At 43.6% G+C, this 19272-nt stretch overlaps 1 protein-coding gene across 1 annotated transcript; it reads left to right on the top strand.

Annotated features, from left to right (window-relative positions):
- Positions 1–21: 21 nt before the first annotated feature.
- SNRPA1 (small nuclear ribonucleoprotein polypeptide A') lies at positions 22–16624 on the top strand. The gene is made up of 9 exons (XM_032391303.1): positions 22–177; positions 2255–2402; positions 4546–4624; positions 8342–8388; positions 8683–8785; positions 9382–9461; positions 9870–9945; positions 10615–10708; positions 13971–16624. The coding sequence occupies exons 1-9, from the start codon at positions 96–98 to the stop codon at positions 14027–14029; spliced, it is 768 nt and encodes a 255-aa protein (XP_032247194.1). The 5' UTR covers positions 22–95; the 3' UTR covers positions 14030–16624.
- Positions 16625–19272: the final 2648 nt, after the last annotated feature.

Genomic DNA, 19272 nt, shown 5'->3' with positions numbered 1-19272 from the left:
TGGCGGCGGGGCGCGGGGGACGCCGGGAAGTCTGGCGGGCGGGAGGCGGCGGGAACAGCTGGCGGGCCGTGGCACCGGCAGCGGGAGGCGGCAGGATGGTGAAACTGACGGCAGAGTTGATCGAGCAGGCGGCTCAGTACACCAACGCCGTGCGGGACCGCGAGCTGGACCTCCGGGGTAAGTCTAGGGGGTGTGCGGGCCTCCGCGCGCAGCCCGGTGGTTCGCACCCCGCCGCGTGCGCGGAGGGCCGGCGCTTGGCCAGCAGGCCTGCATTGTGGGCGCCAAGCCGGGCGGTGCCAGCACCGCCCGGGGCTGAGTCTTGCCGTTGCTGCCCAAAAACCATCCCTAGGCCCTTCTGAGGCTTCAGTTACCCCCGCTTGTGCTCACTCGCCCAGCCGATTGATTGATCGTTTCCTGATCCGCACCCGTGGGCCTCAGCTAGGCCTTACTTGGCGTATTTCACAGACTGAACTGTTTGAGAGCTGGGAAAATGTTAAAAGCTGTAATCCTAGTGCTCAGCGGCTCGTTGGTTCTCAGTAAATACGTTGAACTGTTAATGTGGGAGTATAGATAGGATACGTGTTAATTACCTATAATTTGCGAGGGAGGAAATGAAGTCTGAGAACAAAAGCGATTGTTTCCGCAAGATTTCTTTGTTATTAGCGTCAGTTGTCTTATATGTCCCTTTTATCAAAACATTTTAGGGGCATCTGGGTGGTTCAGTCGTTTAAGCGTCTGCCCTCGTGATCCCGGGGTCCTGGGATTGAGCCCCAAATCGGGCTCCCTTCTCAGCGGGCAGTCTGCTTCTCGCGCTCTCTCTCTCCGTGCCGCTCCCCCTGCTTGTGCGCGCGCGCTCTCTCTCTCAAATCTTTAAAAAAAATTCTTTTAAGGAGGCTTGCACTACGAGTGCCCTGTGTAAGGTGGTGGAAGCTTTGAACTATTCAAATTCATGTAGCCGTTTAAACCTTAGGCTTGCGAAGAAATTGGGAGTGCAATTGTCTAATCAGCATTTCAAGGAAATGACTTTAGGAAGAATGTGAAGAGCAGTTTCTCTGGGAATAAGACAATACAGTTTAGGCCTGAGATTTGGCTCCACAGGGACAACATCGGCTGAGGTGTAGCACTACTTCGGGTTCTGCTTTCGGTTTGGATTCCTTGCTGACAAAGCCCAGTGCTTTTATTTTATTTATTTATTTTTTGAATTTCTTTCTTTCTTTCTTTCTTTTTTTTTTTAGATTTTATTTATTTATTTGACAGAGAGAGAGACAGTGAGAGCAGGAACACAAGCAGGGGGAGTGGGAGAGGGAGAAGCAGGCTTCCTGCCGAGCAGGGAGCCCAATGTGGGGCTCGATCCTAGGACCCTGGGATCATGACTTGAGCTGAAGGCAGACGCTTAACGACTGAGCGCCACCCAGGCGCCCCAAGCCCAGTGCTTTTATTTTGTTGAAATTAAGTTTAGAGAAAAGTTCGATTCCAGAAATAACTGACCACTTTCGCTCTCGGCACAGATTGATCTTTGCTGTCTCTGAAGTGCATTGAGTGTTGAGGATACTTGTTTTGGTGTAACCCTTGCAGCTCTGAATTATGTACTTTAACCGTGGCTTGGGTTCATTTCTTTCTTCTGCCAGCACCTAGAACAGTCGTTAGGCCCATTTTAACAAATCTGTGAGTATTTGAGTGAATTGTTCACAGGGTGGTTTATTATTGTGTATAAACCATTGACCTTGAAGTCTGAATTGGATCTGGGGGAGGTGTAGAGGATATCCTGATAAGTTCTATGAATCTGGCCTGTGGGGATGCAAAAGAGGTTAAGAACTGTCTTCCACGATGTATGAACAAGACTTGGACACTGACAATAAGCAGCTTACAATGTAAATTCTCATGCCATTTAACTATTTCTGGGGCTTTGGTTAGAGCAGTGTGAGGGACCCTGTAAATACTCTTGCAAATGTTAGCTACCCATATTACTATTACTAAGTGTCCTCATTACCATAGCCCTTGCCCTTGTTGTCTTGACCATCTTCATGTCCACTCCCTAGACGGTAAGCTTCGTGGCAGCTAGGACATGTGACTCTTGTTCCTCATGTTGTGTACCAGTTAACTTGCACAGTGTCTGGCACAGTGTAGGTGTTAGGTAAACACTTGCTGAATAAATGGAAGCTTTGAATCAAATTACTATGAAGTACTGCTACGGTTTTAATGCACCTTTTGACCATATTAATACTTGTGTATTTTTTTTCCTTCTATTTTACAGGGTATAAAATTCCTGTCATTGAAAATCTAGGTGCTACCTTAGACCAGTTTGATGCTATTGATTTTTCTGACAATGAAATCAGGAAACTGGATGGTTTTCCTTTGTTGAGAAGACTGAAAACATTATTAGTGAACAACAATAGAATATGGTAAGTGTCTGTTAGTGGAAAGTAATTTTTTTCCCCTAGAGGAATGTTGCAGTGTTCCCTGATGAAGCCATAGTACTTAACTGCCAGTTGAGCCTACATATTTCTTAAAATGAGAAACAAGCTGCACTTTTCCCATATAGGTCCAGAGATTAACTTGGTATTGGTCTCATTTTATTTGCATCTGTTCAGAAATACTTATATATTCATGGTAATAGATATTTAAATTACAAACATGCTGTTTTGTACATATTTTGGCTTCTAAAACAATAATTGTAATTATCAGAGGGATTATATTAAATAGATAGATAAAGTCAAACAATTATTTATATATATGTATGTGTGTGTGTATATATGTTTGAAGATTTATTTATTTATCTGAGAGAGAGAGAGAGAAAGTGCATACCTGAACATGAGAGCAGGGGGAGGGACAAAAGGAGAGGGAGAAAAATCCTCCAACAAACTCCCCGCTGAGTGTGAAGCCCCATGCGGCGCTCTATTCCTGAGATCATGACCTGAGCCAAAATCAAGAGTCAGACGCTTAACTGACTGAGCCACCCAGGTGCCCCCAACAATTATATTTTTGACTGAGTGTCTCTACCTCATATCCTCTGCCATTTGTTTTTCTTTACAACTGATTTTTAGAATATTACTTACTGAAATTGAGGGTTTTCTTTAACCCTTTTTCATCACCTCTGAGTAAATTTTATCAAAAAAAGTTATTGAAGGGGCGCCTGGGTGGCTCAGTCGTTGAGTGTCTGCCTTCGGCTCAGGTCGTGATCCCAGGGTCCCAGGATCGAGCCCCACATCGGGCTCCCTGCTCAGCGGGAAGCCTGCTTCTCCCTCTCCTACTCCCCCTGCTTGTGTTTCCTCTCTCGCTATGTCTCTCTCTGTCAAATAAATAAAAAATAAAATCTTAAAAAAAAAAAAAAGTTACTGAAGGTCTATAGACAATGTCTTTAGTACTAGGTAGTGCTTGCTTTTTTTTCTTTTTTTTTCTTTTTTTAAGATTTTATTTATTTATTTGACAGAGAGAGACACAGAGAGAGAGGGAACACAAGCAGGGGGAGTGGGAGAGGGAGAAGCAGGCTTCCCGAGGAGCAGGGAGTCCGATGTGGGGCTCGATCCCGGGACCCTGGGATCATGACCCGAGCCGAAGGCAGCCACTTAAGCAACTGAACCATCCAGATGCCTCAGTAGGGGCTTGCTTTTTAATTTTTTTTAATTTTTACTTTTAAAAGATATGTTTGTTTATTTTAGAGAGAGAGAGCGTGCACTCAGATGCAAGTGGGGGGAGGGCAGAGGGAGAGAGAGAATATTTTTTTAGAATTCCTGCTTTTTGAGGGCAGGGATTTTTTTTTTTTTTAAGATTTTTTATTTTTTATTTGAGAGGGAGAGCACAAGCAGGGGGAGCGGCAGGTAGAGGGAGAGGGAGAAGCAGGCTCCCCACTCAGCGGGGAGCCCGATGCAGGGCTCGATCCCAGGACCCTGGAATCATGACCCGGGCCGGAGGCAGCCGCTTAACCAACTGAGCCACCCAGACGCCCCGAAGAGAGAGAATCTTAAGCAGACTCCTCGCTGAGCAGGGAACCTGACTTCAGGGCTCTATCCCAGGACCCTGAGATCCCAACCTGACCCAAAATCAGGAGTCAGATGCTCAACTGACTGAGCCACCCAGGCGACCCAGTGACTTGCGTTTTTAAAGTAGGCGTATTTCTCATGAGTTACCCGTTCCCTTGTAGTGTGGTTGTTTGTGGTGCACCTGAGCTGTGAATGCAGAATGACTTGTATTTCTGTGCTACCCGCACAAGAGTCATGAAGTAAGCTAAGTAGTTGGTTCTACACAGTTGCTTCTGCCCGTAGCTTTCACTAGACAAAATGGTAATGGAAAGAACCCCAGGCAGTCCTCAGGAGGCATGTGTTCTAAAATCATTCCACTTCTGCCACTAACTAACCCTGTGACCCTCGATAGGTTTCTTCTTTGTGCTTCATTTTCCCTCTGTCAGTTAGGGTGTTGGAAGAAAGATCTCTAAAGTTCTTCCACCTTTGGAGTCTGAAATCTTTTGTACAAGGACTTAGATAAAATTGTTAGCTTACCTACTTTTCACTTTTATGAAGTCTTTTCTCTGTTCTTCCCCCGTTTTAGCCGTATAGGTGAGGGGCTCGATCAGGCTCTACCCTGTCTGACAGAACTCATTCTCACCAACAACAGTCTTGTGGAACTGGTAAGTCAGATGGGGGGTGCGGGGAATGCATTTGGGGGGAGGAATTAAAGGTGCTACATGCCTCTTACAGACAGTTTAGAAAACCCAAGGAAGGATCTCCTCATCCTTTGTCTTTTTCGTAATTCAGGATCTGGGCTTCTTTCAGTTAAATAGCCTTTTCCACTCTAGCTCATCTGTTGACAGTCTGAGGGTGTCTTGATAGAAAAGTTCCTAATTTAAGCGTCGTCCAATTTATCAGTCTTTTGTTGTGTTGCTAGTATTTTTGATGACCTGTCAGGCTTCCACTACAGAAAGAGTTGTTTTCTGTAAACATAAGTTGTTTTCTAGAATTGCAGTGTCCAGTATGGTAGCCACAAGCAGCTACTCTGAATCGCGATGTACTAAGAACTGTAAAATACATATCAGGTTTCAAAGACTTAGTACCCCCAAAAATGTAAGTTATCAATTTTTTATATTGAAATGATAATATTTTGGATAATAGGTTAAATAATATACTACTAAAATAAGTTACACTTGTATTTTTCTTTTAATTGGCTACTAGAAAACATTCAGTTACATATGTAACATGTTAAATTTTGTTGGACAGTTACATTCTGGAAACTTGTTTTACTCTTCACATTGAGATCAGTGGTCCACTTGGAATTGGTTTTCCTGTGAGCTAAGGGGCAAGTTTTATTTTTCTATTTGGGTGTAATTATGGTGACCTATTTCTTCTAATGCTTTTTAAGTTTCTGCTCTGTGTGTATAATTTTTAACAAAATTGAGTTCATAGTATACATTGTTTTGTAACCTAAATTTTTCACTTAAACATTGGATGTGTAAGTCTGTATTATATAACTTGATTTTGTGTTATTATGACCTTACCTCCCTTCCCTGTTTCCATGATTGTTTCTTTCCTGGTGGACTGGGTCCAGAGCTTCCTTCAGATTCTCAAAGGAGTACTTGACTCCAGAAGTAAGAAAGCACTGGTCTGAGGCCCTGTCTTTTCTAAAATATATGAGGTATTCAACCCAAAGTGCACATTCATAGGAAATGTGTGGCATGATAGAAGCTGTTTCTATTTTTTTTTTTTTTAAGATTTTATTTATTTATTTGAGAGAGAGAATGGTGAGAAGAGAGCACGTGCAGGGGGGACAGGGAGAAGCAGGCTCCCTGCTGAGCAGGGAGCCGGACATGGGGTTTGAACCCAGGACCCTGGGATCGTGGCCTGAGCCACTCAGGTGCCCAGAGCTGTTTGTATTTTTGTGTATGTTGTAATTATATTTAAAATTGTCTGTAAAGATGAAGGCTGAGTTTGTGCTATCAGTTACTGAAGTAGGTATATTAAAATCTCACATGGTAGTAGATCTGACAGTCTCCCTAGAGTTCTGTCCATTTTAGTTTTATGTATTTTGCAATTCTCTTAGTTGATATACAAGATTTTAAATTGTTAATACCTTCCTGATGAACTAACCTTATTACTGTGCCGTGCCCCTCTTTATCTCTTTTAGTGCTGTTTTACCTTGTCTATTTTATCTGCTATAATATGCCAAAACAGGCTTTCTTTTAGTTAGTATTTGTATGATCATTTTTTTCCATCCAAAATTTACTTCCAGCTTTTCTGTACCTTATATTTTAGATTAAAACAGCATATGATAAGGTTTGTTTCATTAAATACACTGTGAAGTCGTTTTTTTAAATGAAGTATTTGGTCTGTTTACATTTAATTTAATTACTGGTGTATTTGAGTTTGTCTTTTTTTCTGGAGGTTATTATTGATCCACCCATTCTGCATTTCTTTTTCTCTCCTTTACTGTGTTCATTCTCTCTCTGTCTCTCTCTCTCTGTCTCTCTGTCATTCTTTTCCTACTAATAGTGTAGGAATTACTTATTCCTATTCTTAGTATTCTGGGAATTAAAAATTGATATTAAAGTTTCAACTTAACCAATACCTTTAGTTTCTTTTTTTTTTTACCTTTAGTTTCTTAAACAATAGTGACTTCAAAAAAAAAAAATTCATACCTCCCAACATATTTATTTATTCTGTCTAAGGAACCCATCAAGGCATCATCATTATATTTTACAGTTTGTGTGTGTCTGCGTGTGAGTTTAACAAAAGTTGCCTTTCGTTCCTTTTTGTTTTGGTTTTTTTTGCAGCTTTATTGAAGTATGGGTGATGAATAAAAATTGTATGTATTTAAGGTATACAATGTGATTTTTGATAGATGTATACATTGTGAAGTGATTACTGTTACCAGACTAACATACCCATCATCTCACATATTTACTTTTTTGTTTGTATGGTAAGAATACTTGAGATCCATTCTCAGCAAACTTCAAGTATACAGTAGTATATTATTAATTACAGTCGCCATGTTGTACATTAGATCTCCAGAACTTACTCATCTTATAACTGAAAGTTCGTACTCTTTGATCAATAGCTCATTTTCCCTTTCCCCCCACCCCTCAGCCTCCGGTAACCACCAGTCAACTCTCTGTTGCTGTGAGTTGGTCTTTTTTTTAGATTCCACATACAAGTGAGATCATGCGATGTCTGTCTTTGTCCCCTTTTAGGTCCTCCCGCGTAGTTCTTTGAGTGGTGCTATGCAGGTGGCGTGCTCTAGAGCTCCCTCTGATGGGTGTTAGTGAAGCGTTTAAAAATGGCAGCTGCTTTTCTGAACTCCTGGCTCTGTTCCCCTCTTGCTTTTATCGGTACTTTTTCCTCATTGTCCCTCTTGCCCCTGTCCCGCTCAATTTCAGTCTGGTCCTAGCAGTTCCTCCTCCTTGTAGGGCGTTGTCCTGGAAAGGATACCATTTGTGGTTAGTATTAAGAGTGAGCGCCCAAATTGCCGGGCCCCTCGGGCCTTGCCCCAGCCTTGCTGCTCTCCTTCCTGGCATGTGCCCATCTGCTGGTGGCTGCTCTCACTGCCTCTCGGTCGTTTCGGAGCACTCGGTTTGTCCCGTGCATCTCCGCTTTCCCTCTGCTGCGGCCTGTGCACACGCTGGGCCCGTGCGCCTCGCACTGCCCTCGCAGTGCTCTGTCCCTGCGTCTTCCTGTTCCAGGCTTCCTGCCACAGTGCCTTTTCCTCTCCGTTAGTTGTAGCTGTTGACCACAGGTTTTGCTTTTGCTGTCCTTGTTGTACTGTATTTTATGGGATGCTTTGGGAAGATTCAAAAACTAACCTGCCCTTGTCCCATAATTGGGTCCTTTTTTTTTTTTTTTGAACTATACTCCTTGTCCTTGACGCTGAGGCAGTTTGAGGGAGGCTTGAATAAAGGTGCCTGCCCGCAAGACGATGCGCCGCCTGCGCTGCCACCAGGCGCGTACAGGTATTAGTGGGGGGACCATGTTACCCCAGGCTCCAGTTTGAGGTTCCCTGTGTGAAGAACTTGGTCTGAAGTTGCAGAAACGTTGACATCTCTTTTCTAAATCAGTGGTTTAAATTCTAGCCCTTTGGAGGTTGCTACAGGAAATAAAAAAATTTTTGTCTCTTCTGCTATTGCAACAGAAACCGTTAGGACTAAGATTGTAAGTTTAAGAAGCTCAAATCTACTTACCGGTTTAATCAGTGGGAATTTATTACGCATCTGTGCTGTGCTAGTATTGTGCTAGATGCTCGGGCAGTACAAAAATCAAAGATAAGATAGGAGTCCTTGCTCCGAAGGCCTCTGCCGTTTCAGAGTCTCAAAATAGCCTGTGGTTTCTGTGTTCTTAACCTGTGGCCATTTCTTTTACAGGGTGATCTGGACCCTCTGGCATCTCTCAAATCACTGACTTACCTAAGGTATGGAAACGATTTGTGGTGGTGACAGTGAAGTCCCTTATCATAACACCATTACCAGCCTTGATCTTAAAGCAATCAGTGAGTAAGAAGGACCTTTTAAAAACAAGGAGTGAAAATATTTCCTTTAGGTCCAGGGCTCTATTAAAGCTTCCCTAATGTTAACTTAATAACACCGAAATGTGCAAAAATGTGAACTTTTCCTTAGTTTATGGACTCATCTGGTGCTATTAAAATGGACCTCTTGTATGCTGCGCTATGAACAAGGTTGGCATTATGTTACTCCTTTTCTTGTAGTATTCTGAGAAATCCTGTAACAAATAAGAAGCATTACAGACTGTACGTAATTTATAAAGTTCCGCAAGTCAGAGTACTGGATTTCCAGAAGGTGAAACTAAAAGTAAGTATTGTTCTTTTGGTTGTAAGTCATTATAGTTTCGTGTGTTTTATTTTATACTTTTGTTACTGATTTTTTTCAATTGCCTAATGAGTTTTACTATTGGTTTGTAATAAAAACGTGGCAAAGAAAATGTTAAATCATGTAATTTGCGTAGCAGAGTTTAGTAGGACTTGGGGCTAACGCTGTCTTGGCCGGTAGTGCTGGCTGTGCGGGCAGCCTGCGGTCGGCCACCGGGAGCAGGTCAGCAACAGACCGTTCAGATACATGCCCCGCGGGGAGCTAATGTAATCCATTTTTCAGCAGCTTTAATTGTTAGAGTGATTTTCCCTTTCCTGGGAGTGTTTTTGTTTTCTTTTTCTTTTTAAACCTTCTTAGTTCCTCCAGAGCCCCTCCTTAAAACTAGGAGGGGGAACTTTCTTCGGGGCGCCTCACCAGAGAAGGCAAGGCCTTTGTCTCCTTTTACTTGAAATTGGTTTTTGGCATTTTTACCAGCCCACAGTATTTCAGGAGAGTTTTCTTCCGTGTTTTCTGAGGAATGCATCTAAATGCATGTGGTATTCCTATTTCCATTAACTCTGTGTGTGGTGTTGCTGTAGGAGCGTCAGGAAGCAGAGAAAATGTTCAAGGGCAAACGGGGTGCACAGCTTGCAAAGGATATTGCCAGGAGAAGCAAAACGTAAGATACGGATATCCAACTTCACTCCACTTCACCTTCAGAAACACTATCTGTCTGGCTTTTTGCCTCCTACAGAATTAAAACACCTGTGCCTAATAACAGTATTGAATTTGTGTGATGATAGCCCGTGACCAACAATGGTCCACACATCACATGAGATTTCTACCAGGTTAGCAAATCCTTCCGTGTTTAGTCTTACTGCAACATTGTATGCTTCCTGCTTTTTGTCTAGAGGAAGATGAGAACCGGGTGGTGTTTCTGAAGGAGAGAGTTTCTTGTATCAGTTTGTTAACAAAGATAAGATACTACACTGGTTGAATTACTTTCAAAAGCTTTTTTGAAAGTAAAAGAGAAGCAACTTCCATTGGTCCGGGTTTAACAGTTGCATTCTTCCCTCCCCCTCCCAAGTTTCAACCCAGGTGCTGGTTTGCCAACTGACAAAAAGAAAGGTGGGCCGTCTCCAGGGGATGTAGAAGCAATCAAGGTAATAACGTGTTAGGACTCGTGGACTGGAGAGAGTTGCCATGGGTTTAGGACATGAAATATGTAATAGACCAAGTTCTAAACATTGTAGTCCAGCCCCCCCCCCCCCCCAGCAACAGTTAGATTCCTGCCTGTATTCTGTGTAAGAAGGAAGTAGCATAGAGTTATTGCTTGACTTTGACTTCAATTACTTACATGAGCCAGTCAAAGCAGAGGCAGTTCTAGTTCTTTCTCATTTTCCCAGGGTATGTTTTATTTTGAACAGTTAGTTACCTTAGTGTGTTGTCTCAGTGTTTGCCTTAGTTTTTATTTTCAAAGATTGCTGTCTGCAAGATCTGCTTGATGATCAGTGGGAAATCCTAATTTCATAATAATTGCTTCCTAAATTACCCAGTAACATAGTTCCAAATAGGTGCTTGAATTCACTAAAATTTTAGGACATTTGCAGTGATTGTTGGCTGTCTTGTAAGCGGGTCCACACCCCTTTACCAGTTTTGGGAATTTATGATTCGGCTTTGGGTTGATTTCAACGTGACAATAAAATTCTTGCGCCAACACAACAATTTAATATTCCAGCTCCCAAAGTTGCTGTGGACTTCTGTAGGGTTTTCTGGGTGATTGATCGTTAGATGCAATTAATGGTCCGTCTCCGTTGTTTTCTGTCCTCCAGAATGCCATAGCAAATGCATCCACCCTGGCTGAAGTGGAGCGGCTGAAGGGCTTGCTGCAGTCTGGCCAGATACCCGGCAGGGAGCGCAGACCAGGTCAGGACACGGTGTTCTTGTCTGCCGGCTGCCCAGTTAACGTTGTACTTGAAGGGATTCCAGAGCAGTTCCGATGCCAGGACCCAGGAATGTTAGCCTCTGACGGATGCGAAATCCCTTCATATGATCTTTGAGGATAAGTTATTTGATGGAGAATATTCTGGCATAGGACCCCGAGGGTTTTTTATGTAAAAGTTGAAGCATACATTATTCCCTAGCCATGCAGCGTAACCAAACACCAGAGGGAACCGTGTGGACTTTCACCCGTGTGTGTGTGTGTGTGTGTGCGTGCGCGCGTGTTAGATACCTTAGTGGTTGGTTAGAAATACAAGCCTCAGAGCCAAACAGCATGAAGCTCAGATCTTAGCCTCACCAGCTCTGTCTTTGGGTGAATTTCTTCATCCTCACTTAATCTTAAGTCCATTTCCTCATCTTTAAATTTAAGATAACATACAGTACCAACCTCAAAGGGTGTTTGGGAGGATAAGTAAGAGTTCATAGGTAGCACTTAGCACAGGGTCTGACATGAGCATACATTTTTGCTAAGTGTTGGCTATTCTAATTTTTTTTTTTTTTAAGATTTTATTTATTTATTTGACAGAGACACAGTGAGAGAGGGAACACAAGTGAGGGAGAGGGAGAAGCAGGCCTCCCACGGAGCAGGGAGCCCGATGCGGGGCTTGATCCCAGGACCCTGGGATCACGACCTGAGCCGAAGGCAGACGCTTAACGACTGAGCCACCCAGGCGCCCCTATTCTAATATCTGAATGCCAACTCTGTGTCCGGCAGGATGTTGGGCACTGGGGGTGTAAAGTGAAAACTACCCAAAAAATGTGTATTACGAGTTTTGATATGAATGTAACTGGGTGCTTCTATCTAGACTGGCAACTCAGGGAAAGTTCCCTTGGGCAAGTCATGTCTGAACGGAAGCTAAAAATGAGTAAGACATTAATTAGATCAGCGGTTCTCACTGTATAGCCCTTGAACCTCTGGGCATCTGTGAGGTCAGAACTTTGTATGATAACACTGAGGTGTTACTTGCTTTTTCCACCGCTATTAACATTTGCACTGATCATGCAAGAGTAATGGTGGGTAAAACTGCTGGGGCCTCGGCACAGGTCACGGCCATGGCCTAGAAGGTATTAGTAGTCCTCATTCTAAACTGCTGTGCACTCTCAGTAAAATGTTTCACTTAAGATCATCCTTCACGAAGCAAAGAGATTAATGTTATTAAATATCACCTTTTTAAGTGCATATCTTTTGATATCCTGGGTGACAGGATGAGGGTATGCACGAATGCATACCCTAGTTGGTTGGTTGTCTCCATGCACTTGAACATTTGTTTCATTTGAGAGGCAGGCATCTTCTTGAACATGAAGCGAACTTGTCACTTCAAAGAAAAGGTAGATCTATGGATTTTTCAAGTAAGAGAGTATGAAAAGTTCATTGATAAGGTTTCAGACTCCACATTGCAAACTAACCCTTAAGAAACTACCACTTTTGTCAAGTTTTAGCATAGCATCAAACAGGAAAAGCCACAAAAAGTCTACGAAGACTGTTAGAATACTCCTTCCTTTCCTAGCTGCATGTCTATGTGAGGCTGATTTTCCTCATTTCCTTCAGTGAAAACAAAGTGTTGTAGCAGGGGGACTGATGAGGCCAGTCCCGGGGTCCAGCTGACGGCTGTTCGCCAGACACGATAGAGAGAGGCAAAAATAGAAGATAATGCCAAGCTTCTCACGAAATATTTTTGTTTTGGAAAATGTTATTTTTTTTTTTATAAAAACATAAACGTTAACATGTAATGGAGACTTTTTTTTAATGAATTACTATTTTTTTAAATACTTGATCTTAATTTCTAATACAGTATTGATGAATCTAATATGGTATTGGTAAGTGTATATAAACAAAAGCTCTTTGGGTCCTAAAACTAAAGTGTTTGCAAATTACTGAACTAAACAAAGGCAGAGTGACATTCTAGGGAGGAAGTGGGGACCACACAGGCAAAGCACCTGGGGCAAATAGGAGCCTTGCCCACTTGAACTGGAAGAGGCCAGTGGGAGTGAAGTTCAAGGCACAGGGAGAAGTGGTGAGATGAGCCAACAGAGGACGCAGGCAGTAGGCCACACAGGGCCCTGCAGACTGATGGATGCGGTCTTATGTCCTGAGAGCATTAGAAGTCTGTCAAAGGTTTTCTTTTCTTTCTTTTTTTTTTTTAAAGAGTGTATTTATTTATTTGAGAGAGAGTTAGAGAGCACAAGTAGGCAGAGTGGCAGGCAGAGGGAGAGGGAGAAGCAGGCTTTCCGCTGAGCAGGGAGCCTGACGTGGGGCTCGATCCCAGGACCCTGGGATCATGACCTGAGCCGAAGGCAGACACTTAACTGACTGAGCCACCCAGGCGCACCATGTCAAAGGTTTTCAAGGCTCAGTGGTGACAGGTGGGGGAAGAGGCTGTATCACAGTGGCTTATTGTGACTGTCATATGACAGAATTACTGAGCTGATTTGTTTCCCCTAAAATGTTTTATCTGGGCCTTAGGATCTCTTGGATTTTCACTGTGATCTGGAGGTTCACTGGGAAGAGGAAGGGAGACATGATTCAGGGTACTCCATAGATTTCAGTGGGCTGAGGCTTCTGAGTACACTAAAACTTGACTGACATTCTTATCCTGGTAGTTTTGTGTCTAGAAATCCGATGTTGGGGTTAACTGTAGAAGCAGTAGGCTTAAACAAGAATAATTTTCCCATGCACTGAGTTAAAACATTTCCTTCTTCAGAATACATTGACCCAAATATCTGTCATAAATTGATGAACAAATGTAAGACTTTTGGTTGTTGCCATACTCTAATTTAGAGACAATAAGTCACTGAGTATTCCCATTAACTGGCATGTAGTAGGTATCCAAATGTTTTTTGAGTATTCCCATTTTCTTTGCCTATGGTAGCGGTAAGAACAAAACACAAAGTATAAGCTTTTTGCTTTCACAAAAAAGGAATTATCAGTGCAACCAAAGTGGGTTATTTGAATGTCAGACAGTGAGTTTGACTTTTATAAAACACCTTTGTGACCCTTTGCCTAGGAATTGACCATCCCTTCCGATACTTGCCAAAGACAGGTAGTCTCTGGACGCCAAGCTCCTGTGGTTGGGTTGGTACCTAGTCCAGGAACCAGCATGCAGTAGCTTCACAGAAGGGCCACTTGCATCCAGAGAAGCACGTGCTCTGAGCTCAGTATGACATCTGGCTTTGTGTTCTTCTTTAGGCCCCACTGATGATGGTGAAGAGGAGATGGAAGAAGACACGGTCACAAATGGGTCCTGAGCAATGTGGCCTGAGTATCTGCAGGATGTATAATACGCCTCCTTGGGACAAGTCCTGCTTTTTGAACTTGGAATAATAGCCTTGTTTGGGTCAGCAAAGTGGAGTTCATAAGCATTGTCGAAAGGCTTAAGACTGCTGTTGGTAATTTTGTAATATTATTAATTTTGAAACCTAAATGCAAGTTTTCTACAAATAGTAAAAACACAGCGACATTCACTGTGCTGCCACGTTATCTGTCATGGGGGGGGGGTGGTGCGCAATGAGGTACACGGACATGTGGAAGTTGGAAATGCCCGAGGGCGGTGTTTCTAGGTAGGCTTCCCAGGCCTCTATAAAATGTTTAGATTTTTAAATTCTTAATAAAACTCAAGATCACCTGTGTGCTGCCAGTGGTAATTGGTAAGACTGCAATCTGGTGCATTTTTTCCCCCATGCAAAGAATAACAACAGCTTCATTAAAGACAGCGAGGCTTTAATTACTGATTTGAAAAATTGTAGGGGAATGCAACTCCTGCTTGTTGGAATCTGAGCAGAGGGGCAGCATGTTCCAGCATTTAGGACATGGTTAGGGGTGTGGGGGGGCGGTCTTGCCCAATGAGCAGGCTACGGCAATGTCCTCTCACAGCTCCTGGATGCTTCGTTGCATTTCTCACACCCTTTTATGGCCAATTTAGGCTAATCATAAAAACAATGTGGTGGAGGTGAGCACTGTCACCATCCATCTTTTCATCTGCTGGTGTTGGTCTGGGTTTTCTTTTTAAACAAAATGTGAGAAACACTCTTGTCAGTAGACCCCTGAACAATCGTGGGTGATTGCTGCTGGGCTGATTTTGTCATTCTTGTAAAGTGTGCATAAGATGTGTAAGCCATGAAGGAACTCGATCTTTGAGGAACTGGCAGTCTAGCTGGGAAGATGGAACCGTGGGCAACAGTGGTGCTAAACCTCCATGCAGTAGAAGAGAGGGCAGAGCGTTCAGAAAGGACACGGAACTTGGGTATCAGGAGAACTTGGCCTGCAGATTGCCTCAGTATGACCCTAAACCAGTGCTCTCCAACCCCAGTGTGCTATGAATTTCCAGGGCACCTTGTTCAAATGCAAGATCCTGTGGGGGCTGATGCCGTCCATGAGAAGACAGGGCTCCTCAGGATTTCCAGACTTCCCTCTCACCACTTCCTCAGTGTCTACCTGACACCTTTCAGCTCCCTCAAGGACAGTTCCCTGTAGTCCATTTACTGATGGCCCAAACCAGGGTGCATTGCTCTGCTGTTTTACCCTCACTTGGACAGATGGGGAGGTTGATGTTTTTTAATGATTTCCTGGGACATTTAGGCACCCAGGAACTAACCCAAATAGACAATAGATGGATTTATAAACTAGAAGTTAATATAATTTGAGAGGAAGATAACTCTGCAGCTGATGCTCTGCTGTCCCCCTCACCAAAGTGTTACTAAATGTACATGGAATCAGAACAGAAGGCCGTGGGGGTGGGGGTGGGGTGGTCTTAGAGATCGTCCTGGGCTGGAGTAGAACTTAGCTTTGACAACATCTTTCATGACAGAAGCCATGAGGCTGCCTTTTCTGCTTGTCAGGACAACTAAAATGAGCCCAGTTTCCTCCATGCTTAAGATCCAGGGAAGCTATTGCCATCCTAGTCGGAAGGCTCCCTGCTGCCATCATTTATGAGCTACCGATGAAGGGGACTCTGAATGCGCCTCTGGTCATTACCCTGAGTAATAACCACGTGGTTGCCGTTCGTTTCCCTCCAGTCACGTTCCCTCCCTCTAGCTTACTTCGGGTGCCGGCTTCGCCTGTGGGCAGTCCTTAGCAGTAATACAAGACTTGGGTGCCGGTGCCCGAGTGGGTCTGGCCCAAACGGGATCACTTCGGCACCAGTTTAATGACGCATGGTTACGGGTTTGAGGGCTGCTAAGAAAAAACAAAAGGAGCCCTTGCTCCAGGATTTATGCTCTTGTCCCAACTGAGGCTTTTGCAAAAGTTGACAAGATGAGTGCAAGAGCTCCTTTGCTCAGAGCTCCGCTAATACCTGTGTGTCTCAGGACCTGAAAAATGGGGATTGCCTCAACTCGGTTTTTCCCAGAAGCCCTGTGGTTTCACTGTGCAAGTTCTGTAGAACATGAGGTTCAGCCAGAGATGATAACTCCTGTCATGTTCTAGTAGAAACCTGTACGAGAGCAGCACGGTCATGGCAACACTCAAACTTTATTTCTGTGGAACTACATTAAGATGTTGATTTGAATATTAATAGCTTTGTAATATTGGTGAAGGGTAGTTGCAAGAAAGGCAGGCTGGGGCAAGGTGCCCCCCCCCACCCAAGAAGAAACCACCCTTAGAAGGATTTTACACCGCACAGGGAGGGTTAATCAGATTAAAACAGCCCTCCCACAAAGCCCATAAAAACCCCTAGACTTGGAGAAGTGGATGGCAACCCTCTGGGATCCCCTCCCTCTTCGGGAGCTTTGTACTATCACTTTATCACTCAATAAACTTTGTTTTGTTGCCCACCACTCTTGATCTTGTCTACCTCTTCATTCTTTGGAGTGGCGTGATCGAGAACCGGGGCACTGAAGAAGGAAATCCTGTAACAGCCTTTGTAATTAGTAGGTTTTGAGATTCTAAGAACTACAAATTTAGGAAATGTATGTAGTTATATCTATATCTATATTTACAGATGTAGATATTTAACATAAATGCTACAGTAGGGGGTGCCTGGGTGGCTCAGTAGGTTAAGCATCTGCTTTAAGCTCAGGTCATGATCCCAGGGTCCTGGGATCAAGTCCCGTGTCAGGCTCCCTGCTCAGCGGGGAGTTTGCTTCTCCCTCTGCCCCTCCCCCCCCAAATAAAATCTTTAAATGTCACAATAGGAATCTACAAGAATGTCATTGAAAGGGCCAACCAAGTTTGAGAAACACTACTGTTTGATTGCCATCTCTGTAATCTCCCTTAGCTACCAACACCCTTTAATCCTGTCCTGTTCCATATACTTTTGTGAAAAGGTGAGGTTAGGCAATTTATCAGTTAGCTATTGCCACGATAATGCTGCATAACAAACCACTCCGAAACTCAGGCTGTTAAGTGACAACCACCATTTATTCTCACAGCTGGCTCGGCTTTTCATTGCAGGTCTATGCGTTAACTAGGGTGGCTCAGCTTTGCATATCATTCTTGGGCAAGTCAGTTAAATGGGCAATGGCACAAGGAGGAAACGCTAGAGGCTTCTTAAGACCTACATTCAAAACTGACTCACTGTTACATCTGCCTACTTGTCATTAACCTAAGCAAGCCACCTGGCCAAGTCCAAAGCCAAAGGATGGGCAAATAATACTCCTTCCACCTTGAGGCTATTGCAAGGATACGGTTGTTAGAAGGAATGATGAATTGGGGCCAATCATTTAGTCTACCATGGTCTGTGACTGGTTGGGAGATCTTTGTCCTGTTTTTGCAAATAAGCCCTGAGCAGTTATATTGAACAACATGTGTGCTGAAATAACATGGTTCTAGATAAGCTAGGTGAGATGACACACCCAGATTAAAGGGACAAAGGTAACGCATAAGCCTGACTAGGAAGAATAACTTCTATCAATGGGAATTTAAGAACAGCATTGTGCTAGGAACTGAAGCAAAACCCCTTTATCCTTGCATCCTAGTAATTCAAAACCTATTAGATTTTAGGTGAATATACTATTCATCATACTGTGAATACATATGTCAACAAAGACACTAGTTTATAATAGTATGCAAAGGTACTTTATTCTTGGTGTTTAAAAATATGCATTATTTTCATTACTTTTGTGCTGGTTTCTATTTTATATCACAAAGTTCTCAGTGACAGGAATTATTCACTATTTCTGTTTAAATGATAGAAACTGAATGTTAAATTTATTCCATCTTCATGCCTGCAGACACTGCAGGGCAGGGTGGGTAAACAAGGCAAATAAGGCAAACTCTTCTCCCCCATTTTACCAGATGCAACATTTTGGCATTTTTATGATATGCAGGTTGACTCAGTTCATTGACTTGGTTTGAAAGCTGGCAACAGTAAGGTAGGATCTCTGCGAGGTGGGATCTTCCTCCATAGCTACTCCAAATATCCTAATCCCGGAGCTACACTGGGAGCTCTGAAATGATGTTCACTGCAACATTCCTGAAACTTTCACATCTTGAACTGACACCTTTTGTCAGGGTAGGGAACTATCTGTTAAAAACCTTCTTAGCCAACCCAAGCCACCAGCAATCTTAACCACTAAATTACTATAAGAAAATGAACGTCCCAAGCATTAATCGAAACTTGTGCCATATCCCTTTTCAGGATATTAACGCTCTGAAGGGAAAAGAGGTCCTCGCCCACTGCTTCCATGAACAGTGACTCTCCTACAGTATAGTGTACCTAATGTCCAGAGCATAACCAAACAAGTGGGGCAACCCCCATCTCTTGACTAGGTTATCACTACTTATACACAAGGTATATTTAAAGCTGATCCCAAACCAACTATTGCAGTCATAATCCCAAGAAATAGTTCAGTTTTAGCACATCGAGTTCCTGCAAGATGCCAGATCGAGGGAGAAACCACTTCAAAACAAAGAGTGATGGTTCATCACCTTTTACAAGTGAGAGGAAAACATCAAGGAGGGACTAAAACTTCTCCCTCCTAAACTCAGCAATGGCTGTCTTCACAGCTTTAATTGACAAAATCCAGAGTCCTCCATTTCCCCATTTCTAGAGCCCGTTTTCAAGGTGAAGAAAAGCTCTGACGTCATCCCGTTAGCTGTCTTTTCACGACCGTATTCCTGATTCTCAGCTCTCCTTTAGAGACACAGCTAGGTGTGTTCACGTCAAAGCCTCCTCTAAAAACACTCAAGCTCAAATTTCTAGTAGGGGGGTGAAAGTAGGCTCGGGAGCGGAGTGATGGGAGAGGAGTGGAGGCGGTGGAGGAGGGCTTTGCAGGCGAGGAAACAGCCAGGAAACTATCATAAACAACTAATACTGCCTGTGACACCCAGTAGGAGTCGATACGTGTTGGCGCCACCGCTTTAATTCTTTCCCAAGAGGTTTTGGCTCAGGAGGGGAGGAGAACCGTGAGGGTCGGCGGGACTTCTTAGCCTGAAATGCAACCGGGGCAGCTGGAGGAGGAGGCTGCCAGGGTTTCATCTGCACGCCTTGGGGGCGGACCCTGGCGGCAACCCTCATCTGCCGGGATTCTGCCGGCCGAGTTGTTGCCCAGTG

Source organism: Phoca vitulina, unplaced genomic scaffold (genome assembly GCF_004348235.1).
Source record: "Phoca vitulina isolate PV1807 unplaced genomic scaffold, GSC_HSeal_1.0 scaffold61, whole genome shotgun sequence".
Taxonomy (NCBI): Eukaryota; Metazoa; Chordata; class Mammalia; order Carnivora; family Phocidae; genus Phoca; species Phoca vitulina.
This window is presented reverse-complemented; position numbering and strand designations above follow the sequence as displayed.

Excerpts from the sequence above, each read along its gene's own strand:
- SNRPA1 (XM_032391303.1), top strand. The coding sequence starts at position 96 with ATGGTGAAACTGACGGCAGAGTTGATCGAGCAGGCGGCTCAGTACACC. Across the intron at positions 9,946-10,614 it reads GGGATGTAGAAGCAATCAAG|AATGCCATAGCAAATGCATC; the intron begins GTAATAACGTGT and ends TCTGTCCTCCAG. Across the intron at positions 10,709-13,970 it reads CGGCAGGGAGCGCAGACCAG|GCCCCACTGATGATGGTGAA; the intron begins GTCAGGACACGG and ends GTTCTTCTTTAG.